Source organism: Leucopleurus acutus (genome assembly GCF_964270905.1).
Source record: "Leucopleurus acutus genome assembly, chromosome: 2".
In the NCBI taxonomy this organism is placed as follows: domain Eukaryota; kingdom Metazoa; phylum Chordata; class Mammalia; order Artiodactyla; family Delphinidae; genus Leucopleurus; species Leucopleurus acutus.
In genome coordinates, this window is record NC_139143.1 from 183,538,349 (window position 1) to 183,557,089 (window position 18,741).

General features: G+C 53.7%; 1 protein-coding gene across 1 annotated transcript in view; it reads left to right on the forward strand.

The window, feature by feature from the left end:
- Positions 1–591: 591 nt before the first annotated feature.
- LRRC38 (leucine rich repeat containing 38) overlaps positions 592–18,741 on the forward strand; it is a gene marked incomplete at both ends in the record, with an annotated part of 33,666 nt that continues 15,516 nt past the window's right edge. The window contains one exon of the mRNA XM_082865099.1: positions 592–1,234. Within this exon, the coding sequence (XP_082721225.1) occupies positions 592–1,234 (643 nt within the window). The remainder of the gene's footprint in view (positions 1,235–18,741) is intronic.

The window sequence follows — 18,741 nt, forward strand, 5'->3', positions numbered from 1 at the left end:
GCCCGCGAGAGCCCGCCGGGAATGCCCTGGCGCAGAGCCAGAGGGACCCAGGTCGCGCTCCCTTTTGCAAGGGGCGGCGCGCGGGGAGCGCGCTTTGGCACCAGGCGGGCGCGGGGGTGCGGGGCGCACAACCGTGACACGCCCTCTGAAATCCACTGGGGCTGGGGGCGCTTGGTCACTGAACTTGGTCGTCGAGTGTTCCGCGCCAAGTCCGCAAGACAGGTCTTATTGCCCGGTGTCGGAAATAAGCTGCCCGGGCGGGGCCGCGTTTGGGACGGCCACTCCGCCACCCCTGCCGCTCCCGCCTCTCTCCCGGGATTTTCCAGCGGGTTAATTTCCTGTTCGGGTAAATCCTTCGCTAGTCCCTCGGCCTTCCCTCCCCGGAGCTGCCCCCTCCGCCCGAGCCTCCCGTGCTCCCCTGGTCGGTCCGCGCTGCGCTCCATCGCCCCGCGCGCCCGGGCGCAAGCCCTCCCCGCCCCAGCAGCCTTCCGGCTCCCAGCATCTGGCCGCCGGGACCTCGCGCGCCGCCCCGCGCCAGGGCTCGGCCCCAGAGCCGCGTCCGCGTCGCCGCCGCTCGCGCGGGTTCCGGCTATGCGCCCCCGCGCCGCGCCCCGCGCCCCCGCCGGCGCCGGCGCCGCGCTGGGGCTCTGCAGCCTCCTGCTGCTGCTCCCGCCAGGACCCGCGTGCCCCGCGGGCTGCGCCTGCACCGATCCGCACACCGTGGACTGCCGCGACCGCGGGCTGCCCAGCGTGCCCGACCCCTTCCCCCTGGACGTGCGCAAGCTTCTGGTGGCCGGTAACCGCATCCAGCACATCCCCGAGGGCTTCTTCATCTTCTACGGCGACCTGGTCTACCTGGACTTCAGGAACAACTCTCTGCGCTCTTTGGAGGAGGGCACGTTCAGCGGCTCGGCCAAGCTCGCCTTCCTCGACCTCAGCTACAACAACCTGACCCAGCTGGGCGCCGGCGCCTTCCGCTCGGCCGGGAGGCTGGTCAAGCTGAGCCTGGCCAACAACAACCTGGCGGGCGTGCACGAGGCCGCCTTCGAAACCCTGGAGTCGCTGCAGGTGCTGGAGCTCAACGACAACAACCTGCGCAGCCTCAACGTGGCCGCCCTGGCCGCGCTGCCTGCGCTGCGCACCCTGCGCCTGGACGGGAACCCCTGGCTCTGCGACTGCGACTTCGCCCACCTCTTCTCCTGGATCCAGGAGAACGTGTCCAAGCTGCCCAAAGGTGAGCCTGCCGGCCGGACCGGGACGCGGGAAGGAGTGAGGCAGAGCGCGCGGGGAGAGCCTAGGGCAGCGGCCTCGCGTTGAGCCTGGAAGGGGAGGCCTGGGCGCCCACGGCCACTGTCCTGGATGAGAGTTGCTCCCGGTGTGACCCTCCCAGGTTCCCAGAACTTTCCCTGGGACTCTGCTAGGGAAGGGGAGTGGGGAGGGACACATCAGGGATTCTCTGGAGATTCTGGGCCTGGTTGCCCTGCTTTCCCCCCTGTTTCTCCAGTAGTGTTTGGGACCTGGATTTCCGAGATCATCCTGTGGGGCTTTGGGTCCTAGTACTGGTGGGTGTGGGTTATTTCTGGGCCCCTCCTAAGTGGAAGACACCCTACTCCGTGGGTAGCATTTCAGTACCCATCTCACTACACTGAACATGGGGAGGGAGCCCACCAGTTCTAAGAGCTCTCCAAGGGCTTCTGTAACCTGAGTAGGTCTTCGTTTCTCAGCTCCCAGTTTGCTCTTCTGTCTAAAAGGAGTGAGGAATATTCCTGGTGAGGAAAAGCAGCAGCTTGCTAAGAGCCAGTCATGCAGTAAAGATTGGCCGTTCAGTAGCTTTTCAGCCCAGACGTGAAATTGCTGAACAGTCTTGTGGGCTGGGGCACCCTTTGCTTGCCTCGTGCACTTTTCTGGCAGTGACATGGACATACGTCCCCACCTGGCAGACAGGAACATAAGGGCACAGCAGGTAAGAGAGCCTGTGAAGGCCAGTGGGAAGGAAGCAAAGGCAGAGCTGAGGAGAGGGGACCCCAGCATACATAAGAATGAGCCCCATGACAGGGAGCGGGTGAAATGCCCTTCTTTTCAGTGGATTCCAGGCTTCCCCTGGTGAGCATGTGAGCAGCGACCTCTCAGAGCCAGACTCCACCTCCCACCTTGACCCCGAGGGTTTGTCAGAACAGGAACCAGAGCTGAAAGACCCACAGTATACAAGGTGACATAGATGTGGATTTATCATGGGTAAATATATATTTTTTCCATTTATTGAGAATTCAGAAATGCTGCGCATCTGTGTCCGGAATTCCTGTGCTCGCTTATTCATTCTGTACTGTCACTAGCACAAATCCCAGGTGTTAGGGGCCGTCACTTCTCTGCAGACACGGGCCCCTGAGCTGGAACTTGAAGCCCAGGCTGGCTCTCCCACATGAGCAGTCCTAAAAAGATCTGACCTGCAAGGTACAGAGTCGCCCAACTTTAAACTTTGCCTTCACTCACTCCCCAGACCCTCCCCACCAGAAGACAGGAAGGTCCAGATGCAGACGTCACTGTTGAACGGCGGTTCCCCTTGGTTCTGATGGCATCTGCCTTTGCTTCTTGGTAGAGTTGGCATCATGAACCCCAGCTGTCAGTTGAGGTGCTGTCATTGGCTCCCACCATCATTCACTCGAGGGCTAGGGGTGACGGGTCAGGAGCTGTGGATTTCAGTCTCAGTTGTGCCGTGGCTGGCTGTGACCTTAACCAGGACAGGTATCCTGTCTGGGCTTCGGTTTCGTCATCTTTCCAGTACTTTGGTTGCCCTCTGAGGCCTCTACAGAGCCCTGGGTTGGAAGGTATACACTGGAGTCCTGGCTTAAAAACTGGGTGACGCTGGGAAAGTTCTTTGAACCTCCTCTTCCTCCTGTGTGAAATTGGGACACAGTGGTGCTGACCAATCCATCTGACCAGTGATTGTCAAGATAAAGTGGGTAAATTAAAGAGCAAAGAATAGAAAATGTTATCCTTCCTACTGTCTGTAATGTAGGAAAGCGAAGAGCCATCAGATGAGGATGTGTGGCTGGGGGTAAGGATGGACGGGTCCAGAGCAAGGAACAGTGTCCAGGCCCTGGGGAAGAGTTGGTCTCATTCAGGCGGGGAGAGGATGGAGACAGCAGCATGGCAGCATGGGGGCTTCCGGCATCTCCTGGGGTGAAGCACTGAGAGCAGCTCTGACCTCACTGCCCATGTTCTGTGGCCAGAGCAGTGTCCCGAGCTCTGTGAACCGGAAGTGGGGCGGTTGCGAAGCACCTAACCCAGGCCTTGACGTGGGAGAGCTGAGCTCCCACGTAGACTCAGATTATGACCCTAGACAAGTCCCTGACCTTCTTTGTGCCTCCGTTTCCCTGCCTCTGACTTCAGACTGAAGATCAAAATCCCACAGCATGTTTGCGGCGAGGGTTGTGCGAAGTCGGCTCTGTCGAGGGTGTGGTAATCGTAGCAAGGAGTAGATGATCTAGGTGATCGCTAGGTGTCAGTCACCCCCTTCCCTCCTCCTTCTGCATTTGGGCCTCTCATGTTTTCACAGGTGCAGCGGGCAAGGGGGCCAAGTGCCCAGACTCTGGCACAGAGCTGCTTAGTTCAAATCCTGCCTCTACTTCTTACTAGTTCGGAGGATTGAAAGGGTATTATCTATAAAGTACTTAGAGCAGTGCCTGACACACAGTATGTACTAATAAGCATTAGTGCTGTTACTATTACCCCGTTTTCTCTGGAAGGCCCAGAGAGGTGATGCGAGTGACTTGCCCAAGGTCACACAGAGAGTTAGAAGCAGCTGGGAGTGCACCAGGGCCTCCTGGCTCCCCACCCCCTGCCCCTGGCCACGCTGACTACCCACTTCCCACGAAGGAAAGCCAGGCACCATGGGGCACAAGCTCCAAGGCTTTCTAGGCAGGCACCCAGGGGAGGGAATTCAGAGGAAGGAGCAGAGGGGACCCACCCTCATTGTCTTTCCTTCACCTCCCCTGTCCCTCCTCCCCCAGAGAAGCAAATTGAACAAGTGACCTTGAGCAAGTGACCTTGACTAGCCCTGACAGCACAAAAAATGTGATCGGGGCTTCCCTGGTGGCGCAGTGGTTGAGAGTTCGCCTGCCGATGCAGGGGACACGGGTTCGTGCCCCGGTCCGGGAAGATCCCACATGCTGTGGAGCGGCTGGGCCCGTGAGCCATGGCCGCTGGGCCTGCGCGTCCGGAGCCTGTGCTCCGCAACGGGAGAGGCCACAACAGTGAGAGGCCCGCGTACCGCAAAAAAAAAAAAAATGTGATCGTCTGCCAGTGAGCCTCCTTGCTGATGGGAGCGCTCAGCCACCCGTCGGGGGCAGCCGGTCCCCTCTGTGCAGGCTCCTCAGGGCTTGATGGGGAAGCGGGGCACGGAGGCATCTGGGTCTGAGGACTCAGGGGGAGCCGGCCCGCCGGTGCTGGGTCTGAAGGAAGAGAGCAAGGGGACGCCTGCCAGAATGCCCACTGGCCACCTTAGCAACAGCAAACAAGCAAACCAACCCCAAACAAGAAAGCAAACAAGCAAAACTCCAGGATGCCCAATTCACTCTGAATTTCAGATCAACGCGCATAATATTTTAGTATCAGTGTGTCCCATGCCCTGTTGGGATGTTCTCATACACAGGATTACTTGCTGTTCTTCTGAAATTCACGTCACTGGCCGTCCTGTGTTTTGCCCGGTGGCCCTACCTTATGGCGGCGGTTTGTGGTTTATAAGTGCCGTCTCTTTTAATACAATACCTGCGCCTGGCAAGTACCTTTACCCACAACTTCCCCAACAAGAAGCAAACGAGGTGCAAAGGTCACATCATTAGTGACTGAGAAGAGCTTGCACTCAGGAGCGTCTGACCCCACTCCTGACGCTTTCTGGAGGGTGAGAATAGCCCCAGCACTGTCCTACCATCCCTGACTCTCATGGGTGACAGCTGACCTTCCAGCCCCAGATTCTGCACCTGGTTTGGTGGTTCTCCCAGTAGATAGTAGGTCCTGGGCCAAGTGGGACAGTATACCATCAAGGGAACAGTGACCATCCCTCTTTCAGTAGAAGGGCTCCAGACCTGGAAGCAAGAGACCTGGGAAATCGCTCAGGTGACCAGCAGGATAGAGAGGGAGAGATGGGGAAGGTGTGGGGAGACAGGGAAGCATGAGCACCTTCTCAGCAGACAGTGATCTTTAAAAAGCCCTCCAGCCCCTCCCATTGCCTTCCCATTACAGCAGCCCAGTGAGGTGGGTAGGGAATGAAAACACACGGGTGATGAGAAACCTGTGTGCTAATCACCTAGGGAGCTTGTTTGACATGCAGATTCCTGGGGCCCCAGACCTACTGGATGTGTGCCTGGGGGGTGAGGCCCAGGGATCTGCATTTTAATTCCCCCCACCCCCAGCCCCTGAAAGGGGCTTGCAGTGCACCCTCACTAAAGCTTGAAAACCGTGCTGGAGGGGGAAGTCATTTTGCTGCAGCTGTGGAAATGCTGTGTGACATTATACGACTTTCCTGTCTCTCTGTGTCTCAGATTTTTCTTTGGTAAACAAAGGAGTATGGGTAGGAGGATTTTAAGGTTCCTTCCAACTCTAAAGTTCTATGGTTTCAAGGGAAGGGAAGACTGTCTGTGTCTTAAAGGTTGGGAAGTTGAGGTCTGGGGAGACCAGGTCCCTCCAGAGACCCCTCTGTTGGAATCCAGGTGGCCGTAGTCTCTGTGCAGTGGGGAGGGGGCAGATCACTCAGGCAGCCCGGGGCTGTGGGCTCACAGGACATCTCACATGTCCCAGCCTTGGGTATGAGGAACCATAGCCGGCAGGCAAGGAGCTGTCTCTGTGCTCAGAGGTGCCTGGAGCCAGCAGGCTTCCCCTGGGACACAGACCGCACGGAGCCCTGAGTGTGTGTTATGGGAGAAGCCCAAGCAGGATCTGGGGCCTGGGGGTGAGGGGTGCCGAATAGTGAGGCACCTTCTGTCACCTCCCTTTGCAGCCGTGGCTTCGTGTGGCCTGCAGGACACAGCCCACAGCCCCAGGGGAGAGATCTGAGCTGCAACTGGGACCTTGACAAGGGAGGCTGTGGGGAGGCAAGGGCTGGGAGAAGCGGGGACTGGGGGGAGATTAAACACGGCTGCATGTCATGCCTTGAGTCTGTTCACCCTGGCCCCTTGGGTGGGTGCAAGCCTCCGAGACAAGGTCCACTGTAGTGCCTGGAGCACCCGGGCATTCTGTGGTATGGCTCAGCCCCTGCAGGGTGGACCCTGCAGGCAGAGTCCTGTCAAGGAGTGGGTTCATGGCGAGTGGGGTGCTCACCAGTTATATCACTAACCCTGCCTGCTTAGCAGGCCAGGCTCGCGGCCTTCTGGGGCAGCCCGCCCCCCATCTCCCAGTAACTCCACCTCCCTTTCCTGATGTCAGATGCCGTGAGGGCCTGATTTGGTCAGATGAGTGGGGACTTGTTGTCATACTGACAGAAGAAACAGTAATTCAGCCAAAGGAGCACGAGCTGATGCTTGCCTGGAGGTCACACAGGTCCTTTTCGCCCAGGTGACTCCAAGGTGACTCGTTTTCTTTGAAAATAAAAGCATTTTATTTTTCTGATTATAAAATAACAGGTCCTTTGTAGACTTGGGAAATGTAGATAAATATCATGAAGAGAATAAAAACCACGCAGAATCCCACTGCTACGAAAGTTTTACTGTGTTTAGTTCTGGTTTTATTCTTATGCACATATATATATTTTAAACAAATTGATATTATACTATATATCTTATTACTGACTCTTTTCCTCTTACTGAGTTGTGAGAGTTACCTGTCATTATAGCTCTTTGAAAATTTAACATTTTACGGTCATGTAAGAGGTCATTTTATGTCTAGTCATTGAACCTGTCTCCTGTTGTTAGAAATGTGCATTGTTTTTTTTTCTGTTTTGTATATACACGGTGCTGAACTGAACATCCTCATTCATGTAAATTCGTGGACATCTCCGCTTATTTCTCTGGGGTGGATTCTTTGAGGTGGAATCACCAGGTCAGAGTCTATGGTTATGTTAAATCTCTGGATACCTTTTTGCCTAATTGCACCCCAGACAGCAGGCTCTGTTGGCAAATGGAAAGTACCTGTCTCACCGTGCCTCTCCCAGGTTTATGTATTATTATTATTTTTTTTTTATTTTTTGCGGTACGCGGGCCTCTCACCGCCATGGCCTCTCCCGTCGCGGAGCACAGGCTCCAGACGCGCAGGCCCAGCGGCCATGGCTCACGGGCCCAGCCCCTCCGCAGCATGTGGGATCTTCCCAGACCGGGGCACGAACCCGCATCCCCTGCATCAGCAGGCGGACTCCCAACCACTGCGCCACCAGGGAAGCCCTGTATTATTATTTTTAAACATGCTTTCGAATTTAATAGACAGAACAATGACATCCCCTTATTGCTATAATTTGCATGATTTGCTCGCCAGCGGAGTGGACCGCTCCCTTGTGTTTTACACTTAAGAGAACCACGTTGCTGGCAGGGGTTGACTGAGGTCTTGCTTGCTCTTGCAAGGGGCCTCCTCCTGCGGTTCACAGGCCTGTACATCTCCTGGTGTCATAGGCTCATGTGTTTTTAACTTATGTCTTAATTAGAGTTGATTCCCCGGCGTCACCTTTCTCACCATCCCCAGGGTCCCAGTCGGGTGTCAGCTTCTACAGACACCACGATCTGGAGTCCGGGGGAGAGTCAACTGCAAACATGACCTGAGACAGCCCTGCCCTGTCTCTCTTCTCCCTGGAGAGCCCCACCCGGTCCCGCTACTCTGTCCCAAACGTTGGATCTTTCTGGAAATGTCACCTCCATCCTGCTGTTCTATCAATTAACTCAAAGGGCGACCTCATTGCCGGGCTAGCGGACAGAGGACCCTCCTTCCTTCCCAGCTAGGACAGCCCCGGGGGAGCACAGGCAGTTGGGGATTTGCTCTGGAGAGGTCAGTGTCACTGTTACCTGAAGCTGACAGGCTGCCATCTGACTCAGATACCCAAAGGCGTAGGCCTTTCAGCCAAGTGGCCGTCCAGTGCCCGCTGTCCCAGAACCCCGTGGTCTCCGAGGTAGCTGGGAGTGAGGTGCTTGGCAGGCCTTGTCCTTCGGGCTGGCAGTGTGATGATGGCCCAGAAGGGCCTCCTCGTGGGTGGGTTGTCGTGAGGACCGGAATTGGGTGTGTTCACGGTTATGTGAGCCAAACCGTATCCTGAACTTGGTCACTGTAGGAGAACAGCAGAGTGTGTCAGTCCAGTCCTGGGAGTGTCCTGGGCTCCTGCCCTCGGGTCTTTGCCCAAACAGTGCCAGCCAGGTCCCCGATTCTTCCCTCCTGCCCTTCCCCAGCTCTGCTTCTCTGCCCTTCTGGTTTTGACTTGGCCTTCCAGCCTCCAACCCTCTGGGCCTCAAGGCCGGGTTGGGAGTCTGGCCTGTGTGACCTCATTGGATGCTGTGTTATCTCTATGGCCACTACTTGAGCTTGCCAGTTCACAGGTCTGGCCTGTTTTGAGGACACAAACCGCGTCTTTTTCTCCTTGAGTCCCCAGCAGCTGGTGCAGTATATGGCATGTTTGGAAACCTTTTGTTGGCTTCCATTGCACTTAGGACAAGCCAGCTCCCTTCTAGGTCCCACGAGGCTCCTCTGTCCCGTGAACACACCAGGTGCCAGTGACCAACCAGGACCTCCTAACTTACGGCTCCCTCTCCTGCTAAAACGTTTCCCAACCCAAATGGCTGCGTCTTCCTCATCATCACGTCCCCAGGAGATGTCCCCTCCTCAGAGAGGCCTTCCCTGACCACCCCGCCCAAGCAGTCCTGTCGCCACCCTCTCCTCGTCATATCTGCTTGTTGTGTCTGTGGCGTCTCGCTCACTGAGTCCACATTATCTCGTTCACAAGTCTTGTCCCTCTAGAAACAGGAGCGCCAGATCAGCACGCTCCCTGCTGTGTCCCTAGCGCCTGGGGCCATGCCCAGCGTAGAAGGGGCTCCGTGGGGCAGTAGGCATGTGTGAGTGAGTGGACGAATGCACACTCCCGAGGGCTGCGTCACAAGGGCCATTGGGGGGACAGGCCGACATCACTGGCCTTGGCTTTTGTCCCCACCAAATACCCCCTCTCCGACCTCGGTCGGCCAAGGATATCCAGATCACCCTTTAGCAAAGACAGAGCCCAGAGAGGGGTTCTCTAGCTCCTTCAGCAGATTCTGTGTGATCCTGGTCAAGTCCTGAGGCTCAGGCTCTCCACTGCGAAGGCAGGAGGGAGCTAGCTGTGCCCGCCCCATCTGTTGGAGCAGTGCTGGCAAGACGGCGGGGCGGCCATTCACTCTGGGAGTCTGTTAGCCTCTGCTCTGCGAGGTGCAGTGAGAATGGCTGGTGGGGGGAATTCAGGACACTGAGGCCGCCGATCTCAGTTTACCCCGATGAATGGGAAACCAGCTGCCTCTGACATAAGCAGACAGAAGGGTGTCTTGTAAGCATGTGGGTGTCACCAGGAACCCAAGTCCTGAACAGTCAGGCCTCCGGGAGCTCGTGGCTGAGACCCGAGAGGCTGCAGGGAACACAGCGCCTCCTTTTTTCACCCTCTGCTTCTCACAGTTTTTTTACCCCCCCTTCACATACTGATGGACTTTCTGTATTTTTCCATCCATGTGGCCAAAAATACGCTGCTCCGTTCACGAGACAGCTGAGGCTGCGCGAGACTGTGCTGTCTTGGTTCCAATTTCCAGGTCCGGGGAGGAGGCTCTGGCGGGCAGAGCTTAGGGATGGGGGCTGGGCACGCCATGCACTAGACATCCAGCTAGGCAGCCGTGACCGTGGCCGAGCTTCCAGTGAACTGTCTGACGGCAGATAAATCCCCCGACATTCCTGGGCCCTGGTGTTCCCTCTGTCAAACGCAGGTGATAGCACCTGCCCTTTGACCTCGAGTGATGTCATGTGAAGATGCTCAGAGAGCAGCTTCCGCCAGCACTGCACGTAGAAGCTGTTCTTTTCTTCCTTATCCAATTCATAGAAATGTGCAAACAGGCTTACAAATCCCACCGGATTTAAGCCTTTCCTGTCAAATCCCAGATGTCTACAATCCCCGGAGACGGGCATTATCTGTGTGTTCACAGCCCATCCTCCCAGTGGCTCCCAGCCTGGACCCTCTGCTTCAGGGGCTGCCCATTAAGGAGCCCCCGGGTGCCTCATCTCTTCCATCCTCTGGGCTGGTCATGGGATAAATGCCAAGGGCAGGAGTCAGGACCCTGAGGGAGCTGTGGGTCACTCGGGACCCAGAGCGCTAGGAATCGGGGTCCCTGTCCCCACTTCCTTGTTAGCCAGCAGTCGACCTGTGTCATGTCCTCTTTCTCAGTTGCTCTAGATCATGAGTGGTGACCCCAGACGCCCCTGGGGGCTGTAGGTGGGAGTCATCAGAGAGGGAGGGGCAGGAAGGGAGCCACATGCGCGTGAGAAACAACCTAGGGCACCGCGCTGGCCGCATCCCCCGGAACACGGTGGTGGCTACGCTCCTCTCCCCGGCCACACGCTTCAGACCCTGGGGCTAGATGACCTCGAAGGCCTCTTCTGTCTCTGACTTTCGCTTGGTCTGTGCCCTCCCCAGCCAGCCTCCTCCGGGTCGCAGGATGAGAGGGTCTGGAAGCCGCTTGCCCCCAGCTCCCAGCACAGGTTTCCTGGGTGGGTTCCCTTTGCATATAGGCCCCATCACCCCGGTATTTCTCTTTCAAATCAGCAGGTGCAAAAGTATGTTCCTTCTTCTCCCTCGTCATGTGAAGAAAAGGCCCTCCCCTCACATTATTAGAAAGAATGGCATTGCTTTTGCACAAGACACCAACGAGATGATGTCCCTTTTTAAACATAACCAACATAAATGATCGTCTGCATCAGAAATGAAGATGCCACATGGTCCCGTTGAGGGGCTGAGAGCTTAGAGCTGACAGTCAGGACACCCTGGACCTGCTGCCACCTCCTTGACCTGGGCAGGTCACCTGACTTGTCTGGGCTGTGGTTTCCTCATCTGTTACCCCGAGGTTTATTTGAAAGATCAGGGAAATACCGATGTCAAAGAGTTTTAGAAGAAACTAGGGGCATGCAGAATAACTCTTTTTTATATATATATATAAGCTAAATTTATCACAAGAATTTAATGCTTAGGGGAGATTTTTTTTAATTTATTTATTTATTTTTGGCTGTGTTGGGTCTTCGTTTCTGTGCGAGGGCTTTCTCTACTTGCGGCAAGTAGGGTCCACTCTTCATTGCGGTGCGCGGGCCTCTCACTATCGCGGCCTCTCTTGTTGCGGAGCACAGGCTCCAGACATGCAGGCTCAGTAGTTGTGGCTCACGGGCCCAGCTGCTCCGCGGCATGTGGGATCTTCCCAGACCAGGGCTGGAACCCGTGTCCCCTGCATCGGCAGGCAGATTCTCAACCACTGCGCCACCAGGGAAGCCCCAGAATAACTGTCTTGAAGGATGAAGTTTTCTACTCAACAGATCTCTAGAAATAGGAAGAGTGGAAGCCATGCAGGGCCACACGGGGAAGCACTAGGGATGGTCAGGAGACAGAAGGAATGAAAGGAAAAACAGGTGAGAGTCTTTATTGTGGTTTTTGCAGGAAGGAATGGGCACGGCAGGGTAAGCAGAGGAGGCAGGTTAAGGGTTGGCTAGTTTGAATAATTTCAGGAGGCTCTGGCTAAAAGGGTGATCCTTCGCTGTCATGTGCCTGGCCCTGTGGTGATTTAGGGCAGGGAGATAGTGTCTCGGACTGCAAGAACCTGATAAAAGGAGGTGGGTGCGGTATGGACTTGGGTTGGTAGCTTTGCATGTCAAGGGTGTGCTCACTGGTGAGGATTTACTGTCTCTAGGAACTGGCCAACCCCGGGAGGGACAGTCCATCCCTGGTGGCAAGGCCCCAAGATGCCAAAGCTATATAAAATATAGAATGTAAAAATCATGATTAATACAAGGGTCATTGCAGATATAATTGAGTAGGATGAGATCATTAGGGCGGGCCCTAATCCAGTATGACTGGTGTCCTTAGAAAAAAGAGGAGGTTTGAACGCAGATGGACGCAGAAAAAAACACCAGGTGAAGGTGAAGGTTGAGCTCAGTGATGCCTCTACAAGCCAAGGAACGCCAAAAATTGCGAACAAACCACCAGATGCTAGGAGAGGGGAAGCAGCCTCTCTCACAGCGCTCAGCAGGAAGCAGCCCTGCCCACACCTCGGTCTCAGACCTCTAGACTTCAGAACTATGAGACAATACATTTCTGTCGTGAAGCCCCCAGTCTGTGGTGCTGTGTTACGGCAGCCCTGGCACGATACTGCAGGGGATAACGATAAACACCCTCCTTGCCAGAGGCAGGGGGATGGATTCGGTAGCCTCCAAAATGGCATCCAGCCCTTGGATTTTATGACGTCAAGAACCAGTTGCTTCACTTCCTTTGCATGTGGGAAAATAAGGTTCTAAAGGAACGAATCGGGTGCTTGTTTATGTGGTTGAGGGCTGTCCCTGCTTCCTGCCCTGAGCAGGCTTCTCCCATTGGCTCCATTTATTGCGTGTCTACTGTGTTCCAGGCACTGAGCTAAGCACTCTAGGGCAGCTCCACCCAGTAGGAATAGGATTCAAAGCACGTCTAGAATTTTAAATTTGCTAGTAGCCACATTTAAGTAAATCAAACGAGTAGGTGAAATGAATTTCAGTATTTTATTTAATCCAGCGCATCCAAAATGCTATTCTTTCAACTTATCAATAGAAAACTCATTCATGAGATACTTTTCCATTCTTTGTTTCGTACAAAGTCTTCAAAATCTGGGTGTGTTTTATACTTACAGCACATCTAAGTCCAGACTGGCTGTGATCAAGTTCTCAACATGTGGCTGGTGGCTACTGTGGTGGACAGTGTAGCTCTAAGTCTATGGGTGTCTTCCAAAGAGGTCATTGCCAGGCGTACCCCATTTTACAAGTGAGAACTCCAAGGCACAGACAGGTTAATGTAACTTGGCCAAGGTCACCAGCCAAGAAGTGATAGAGGGAGGGATGAGCCAGGGTCAAGAAGTGATAGAGGGAGGGATGAGCCAGGGTCTTTGTCGCCAACCATTGCGTGGCTTCTTAAATATCATGTCAGAACCAGGTCCTTTATCTGCAAGCCCACCCTCTCAGGTCCACAGCTCCTGCTTTAGGTGCAGAACGAAACTTAGTGAGTCCTGCCAACTCAGAACCTTGACTTGGAGGAAATCAAAGCTGACGAACATATTAGTGGAAACCAGAGTAGACTAAACACCTGTTGAAAGCAAGTTCAGCTCCTACTTTCTGCTCTTCTGAGAGCTTTATCTGGAACAATGACCCCTCCCTGCTTGCCAGAACGATATCAAGTCACGTCCTTCCTCTGCTCAGAACTCTTCAGTAACTCCCATGTCACTGAGATTAGAAGCCAAGGTTCTTCCAGGGGCTTATAAGCAGCCCCCCACGCCCATGATCTGACCTCCTCCTTTCTTTCTGGCCTAATTTCCTACGACTCCCCTTTCATTCACTCTGATCCAGGCACCCAGACCCCTTATTGTTCCCCAAACACACCAGGCATATTTCAACCCCAGGGCCTTTGCACTTGCTGCTCCCTCCACCTGGAGCACCCTTTCCTGATGTCGACATGACTTTCTCCCTCATTCCTTTTAGCCGCTTGCTCAAATACCATTTTCTCACCAAGCTTTTCCTCCCAGCCCCACTGAATCCTGCGACCCGCCGCTTCCAGCTCTCCTTCCCTCCGCACTTTGCTTCTCTTTCTCCATAACACCTGTCACCATCTGCTGCATAATACATATTACTGATTTACTCATGGTCTGTCTGGTTCTCCTCACTAAATTGTAGTCACAAATGATCTTTTCACTGTTTTTACCCCAGAGCTGGCCTATATTAGGTGCTCAATATGTATTTGTTGACTGAATGAATGACTCAGTGATGGATGCTGACACAAGGCAAAGGGGAGAAGAGCAGAGAGGAGGTGGCCTCCAGAACCACCCCCCTTGCTTAGAGAAAACAGTTTGGTCAACTAACTCTCAGCAAAGTGGTAGTGACTTGAGGGCTAACCAGGAATAAATACAGTAAAGGCAGAAGGAAGGGACCGCTGCTCACTGTGGAGGCACAGTCTGTGTAGAATTTCAGATGCGGGGAGGCCTGGAGGGAAGGTCGGAGCCCCCAGGCCTCACCAAACTGCAGCTTGTAAGCAGTTACCTGGGCTTCCTGTCTGTTGGAAATTGCCAGAGACTCTTTGTATTTGGAGAATAAGACCATATTGACAAAGGAAAATGGATGTTTAACTAAGGACAGACGTGGAAGGACATAGCCCCTGTCTCCTGATGTCTGAGGAGCTGTCACTGAATGTGAGCAACTTGTTTTGGCCTCTGAAGATAGACCCATGGTTACGAACTACAAGGACACTGATTGTGACACTCTATGAGGAGGGACGACCAGCTGTTGGGCTCCGCGAATGGCTCCGAATTATTCTGATCTCTGTTTCCATCCTTACACCTCCTCTCTCACTCTGACCTTCCTCCCTCTTATAAGGACCCTTGTGACTACATTGGAGCCACCTGGACAGTCCATACCCTGAGCTTAATCATATCTTCAAAGGTAACATTTTCTCAGATTCCAGGAATTAGGACGTGGTCATTTGGGGGGCATTTTTCTGTCACCACGGGGAAGTAACTTCACTTCCCCAGGCCAGTTTCTCCACCTGTGAAAGGAGAGGGTCAGATAATGATGCATCCTCTCCACCTGCACACGTTGTTTCTAACGACCCCCCCGCAAACGCCGTACCCTGAAGTCACTTCCCAACAGCCCACAACTCTGGCCCCAGTGACAGCAGTTGCCACAGTGCCAGGACCCGCTGAAAACTGCAGGGTGAAGGTGTCCGCCACCGGGATCCTGGGGCTCCCCCTGGTCCCCGCTGCCAGAGGAAGCATAAATCTAAAAAAAAAAAAACAAAAACCAGCCTGGTTCCTGACTTCCCAGAAAAATCAGAATTTCTGTGTTGGTAAATTGTTTCAGAGCCATCCAGGGCATAGAGAGAGCTTTATGGGTTGAGAGGGAAGTACCAGCACTCGTGAGAAGACGTCCTGGAGTGGTCGTCACGAGCAGCACAGATGGGGCAGCCACCAGGTCACTCCAGAGAGAGGCAGGTAAGTGAAGTCCAACCCATGACCCATATGTGAGTGAGCCTGACCAAGACTGAGGACACCATGGTGTCGTGGCGAGAGGATGGGCTGTGATGACAGCCAGGCCTGCCCTTAAGTCCAGACCCTCCCAGACGACTTGTATGACTTCAGGTGAGTCACACGGCTTCTTAGAGCCCCGGTCTCTGCCTCTAAAACCTACCCCGCATTTGCACCCATGTTCGTAGCAGCACTATTCACAATAGCCAGAAGGTGAGAGCAACACAAGTGTCCATTGATGGATGAATGATAAACAAAATGTGGTCCATCCATACCACAGAATATTATTTAGCCTTAAAAGGAGGGAAATTCTGACACACACTACAACATGGAGGAACCTGAGAACATGATGCTAAGTGAAAGAGGCCAGTCATAAGAGGACAAATACTGTATGATCCCACTTATCTGAGGCACCTTGGAAGAGGCAAATTCATAGACACAGAACTGTGGTTGCCAGCGTCTGGGAGGACGGAAGAATGGAGGGTTAGTGTTTAATGGGAACAGGGATTTAGTTCTGCAGAATGAAAAGAGCTCTAGAGATGGACGGTGGTGATAGTGGCACAACAATGTGACTGTACCTTATGCCACAGAACTGCACGCTGAAAAATGGTTAAGATGGCAAATTTTACCACAAAATTTAAATTAGAAAAATGGGGCTACAAAAAAAATACTCCAAAGCAGGCATCCCAGCCTTGGCATCATGGGCATTATGGGCTGGCTAATTCTTCGCCTTGGGGGTCACCCTGGCACTGTTGGGTGGTTAGTAACATCCCTTCTTCTACCCAGTAGATGCCAGTAGCACCCCACCTAGTGTGAGAACCAAAGATATCTCCAGACATCGTCAAATGCCCACTGAGGGGCAAGATCACCCCCAGATGAGAACCACTCTTCAAAAGGGCTGTGGAGAAAGAGGATTAAATGACACGGTAATGGTGAAGTACTTATCATCGTTCCTGGCAAATGATGAGTTTCAATAAATATGACTTCCCCATAGAACGTCACCTCCACGGTGAAATCTGAGGGGGCCCGCTTAACACACACACCCCTCCTCACCCCCAGGACCGCTTCTTCCAGCTGGCCAGTGAGTCCACTGACAGAGATTAACTTGGGACACTGGGTGCTCAGCGGGGCAGGTCTAAGGAGGGAGGCCCGGGGGGGACTCTGAGCAGTACAGAGCATCAATCACCATGAGTAGTGGGAGGTACCAGGCTCACGAGGCCAGTCCTAGACTTCCTCATGCTGGCCTTGCCGGAAGGTTCTAACCAGTTCATCAGTTATAATAACTAGACACAGGTTGGTATCCTCAGCCCAGGGCCCAACTTGTAACAAATGTCTGTGATGGATGATGGAGGTGGCAGCCCTGGTGGTGATGGTGGTAGAAATACTGGAGGTGGGCATCAGGGTGGAGATGGCGGACGTGGGGAGGTGGGCATCAGGGTGGAGATGGTGGACATGGGGAGGTGGGCATCAGGGTGGAGATGGCGGACATGGGGAGGTAGAGAAGGTGGACATGGGAAGGTGGACATCGGGGTGGAGATGGCGGACGTGGGGAGGTAGGCATCAGGGTGGACGTGGTGGACATGGGTGAGGTAGAGAAGGTGGACATGGGGAGGTGGTTCTCAGGGTGGAGGTGGAGGACATGGGGGAGTGGGCATCATTTTGGAAATGGTGGACTTGGCCAAGGTGGGCATCACGGCAGAGATGGTGGATATAGCAATGGTGGTGGTCAAGTTGATGGCAAGTGGTGGTGATAGTGGAAATGCTTGCAAGCTTCCCAGAGAATAAAAGTGTAAGCTGTCAGGATCATCTCTGCTCATTTCTTACCGGGGGAGGACAGTCTGGGCAAACCGCATTGTGAGTCAGTCAGTTTTCCATGCTTGTGTGTGTGACTAATGTCAGTGTCCTGAGGTTCGGGGTGGGAGTCAGGCTGGAGTGGAGGACAGCAGACACAAGTCTCAACCCTGGTGCAGGATGCATTCTTCCGTGCTGCCCCTTCTACAGGACATGCTCTGCGGAGCCAGAACCAAGCGGGAGCCCTTGACCCAAAACTGCAGCTGTGTCTTCCTCTAGTAGAAATCAGCTGATTACTTAATCAGATGAAGTGTCTGCCAGCTGATACGGTGAGAAGTGGGAATTTTCCCCTATGTGGTGATACTTACTGAAGGTGGTGGTAGGGAGCAAAGGTCAGCACTGTGAAACATGAGAGCTGGTGTTCCCCGGCATCGTGCTCCCCAGAAGCATGAGCAAGCCCTGCCTGCCATCTGCGACGCCCCCTCGTGCAGTCTTCCCGTGTAACACGCACTGGCTGCAGCAGGGGCCACAGCACATGCAACTCCAGGTGCTTGTAGTGAGCTAAGAACCTGAGCTAAGAACCTCAAAAGAGTACTAAATGGGGAGTCAGGAGACCTGGGTTCTGTCCAGACTCCATGTGACCTTAGACAAGTTGCCTAACTTCTCCGGGCCTCTCATCTGTAAAGTAAAGGAGAGAGGTTGGGGAGGGGCACCTTCAAGTCTAACTCTGTATGAAGCTGTGACGTCAGGAGGCTGAAAGTCCGGCTGTGCATGTAAAAGAACCAAAGCTGCTGCTTTTTCCTGGTCCTTTGGGTTTGGGTTCTGGAAGGCTGGCAGGGAGGGCCTGGCTGGGTGTTTCACCAGCCCAGGCCGAGCCCTCTTACTCCAATGAGCAGAAGAGGAGAGTGGAAGAGGCAGTGGAGAACTCTGGCCAAGGCCAATGGGACCGACAGCAGTGGTCCTGGACAATGTCCTTCCTCCCGGCTGTGGGACAGGGAACCCCCTTCCCTGGGAGCTGTAGCGCCAGCAGTGAGCTGGGTGGAGGGGATGAGCCTGACTCTCTCGCCAGTGTTTCTTCTCATCAGGGCCTTCTCGTACCTTGGTAAGCCTTGCGAAGCTCTTAGCACAGGTCTTGGGCAGGCACTTTACAGAAAAACAACTCCAAGTGGGTGGTGAGCACACCACACAATGGTCAGCTCTCCTGGTAATCAGAGAAATGCAAATTCAATCACCAGTGTGCACTTTTATGGCTTATCAGGTTGGCAAAGATGAAAAAGTGACAAAATCCATTGTGGGCGTGAGTTCGGGGACTCTCACACAACCTCCAACTTGGCAGAATGTGTCTTGGGGAAATAATTTAAAACGTGTACGCGGTACTCATAGCAGCTTTGCTTCTAGTAAGAAAAAAACTGGAAACATTCAGTGATTGGGCAAGTAAATCATGGCTCATCTGCACAATAAAATACCCTGTAGCCATTACAAATGATGTTTGATAATTATATTGGTGGAATGAAAGATGTTCCCAGAACTGTTATCCACCAGAGTGGTGGAGTGTATTTCTACTCTGGGGAGTACGTGCACACACAGAAGAAAAAAATCTAGCAAGGTGTAAGCCAGTGTGTTAAACATGTATTTGTGAGTTCTTTTATCCTGCTTCTTTTTGTTTACTTCTATTGTTTCAGTGTATACAGAGGCTTTGCATAATAAGTGGAATTAGGAAAGCAAAAATATATTT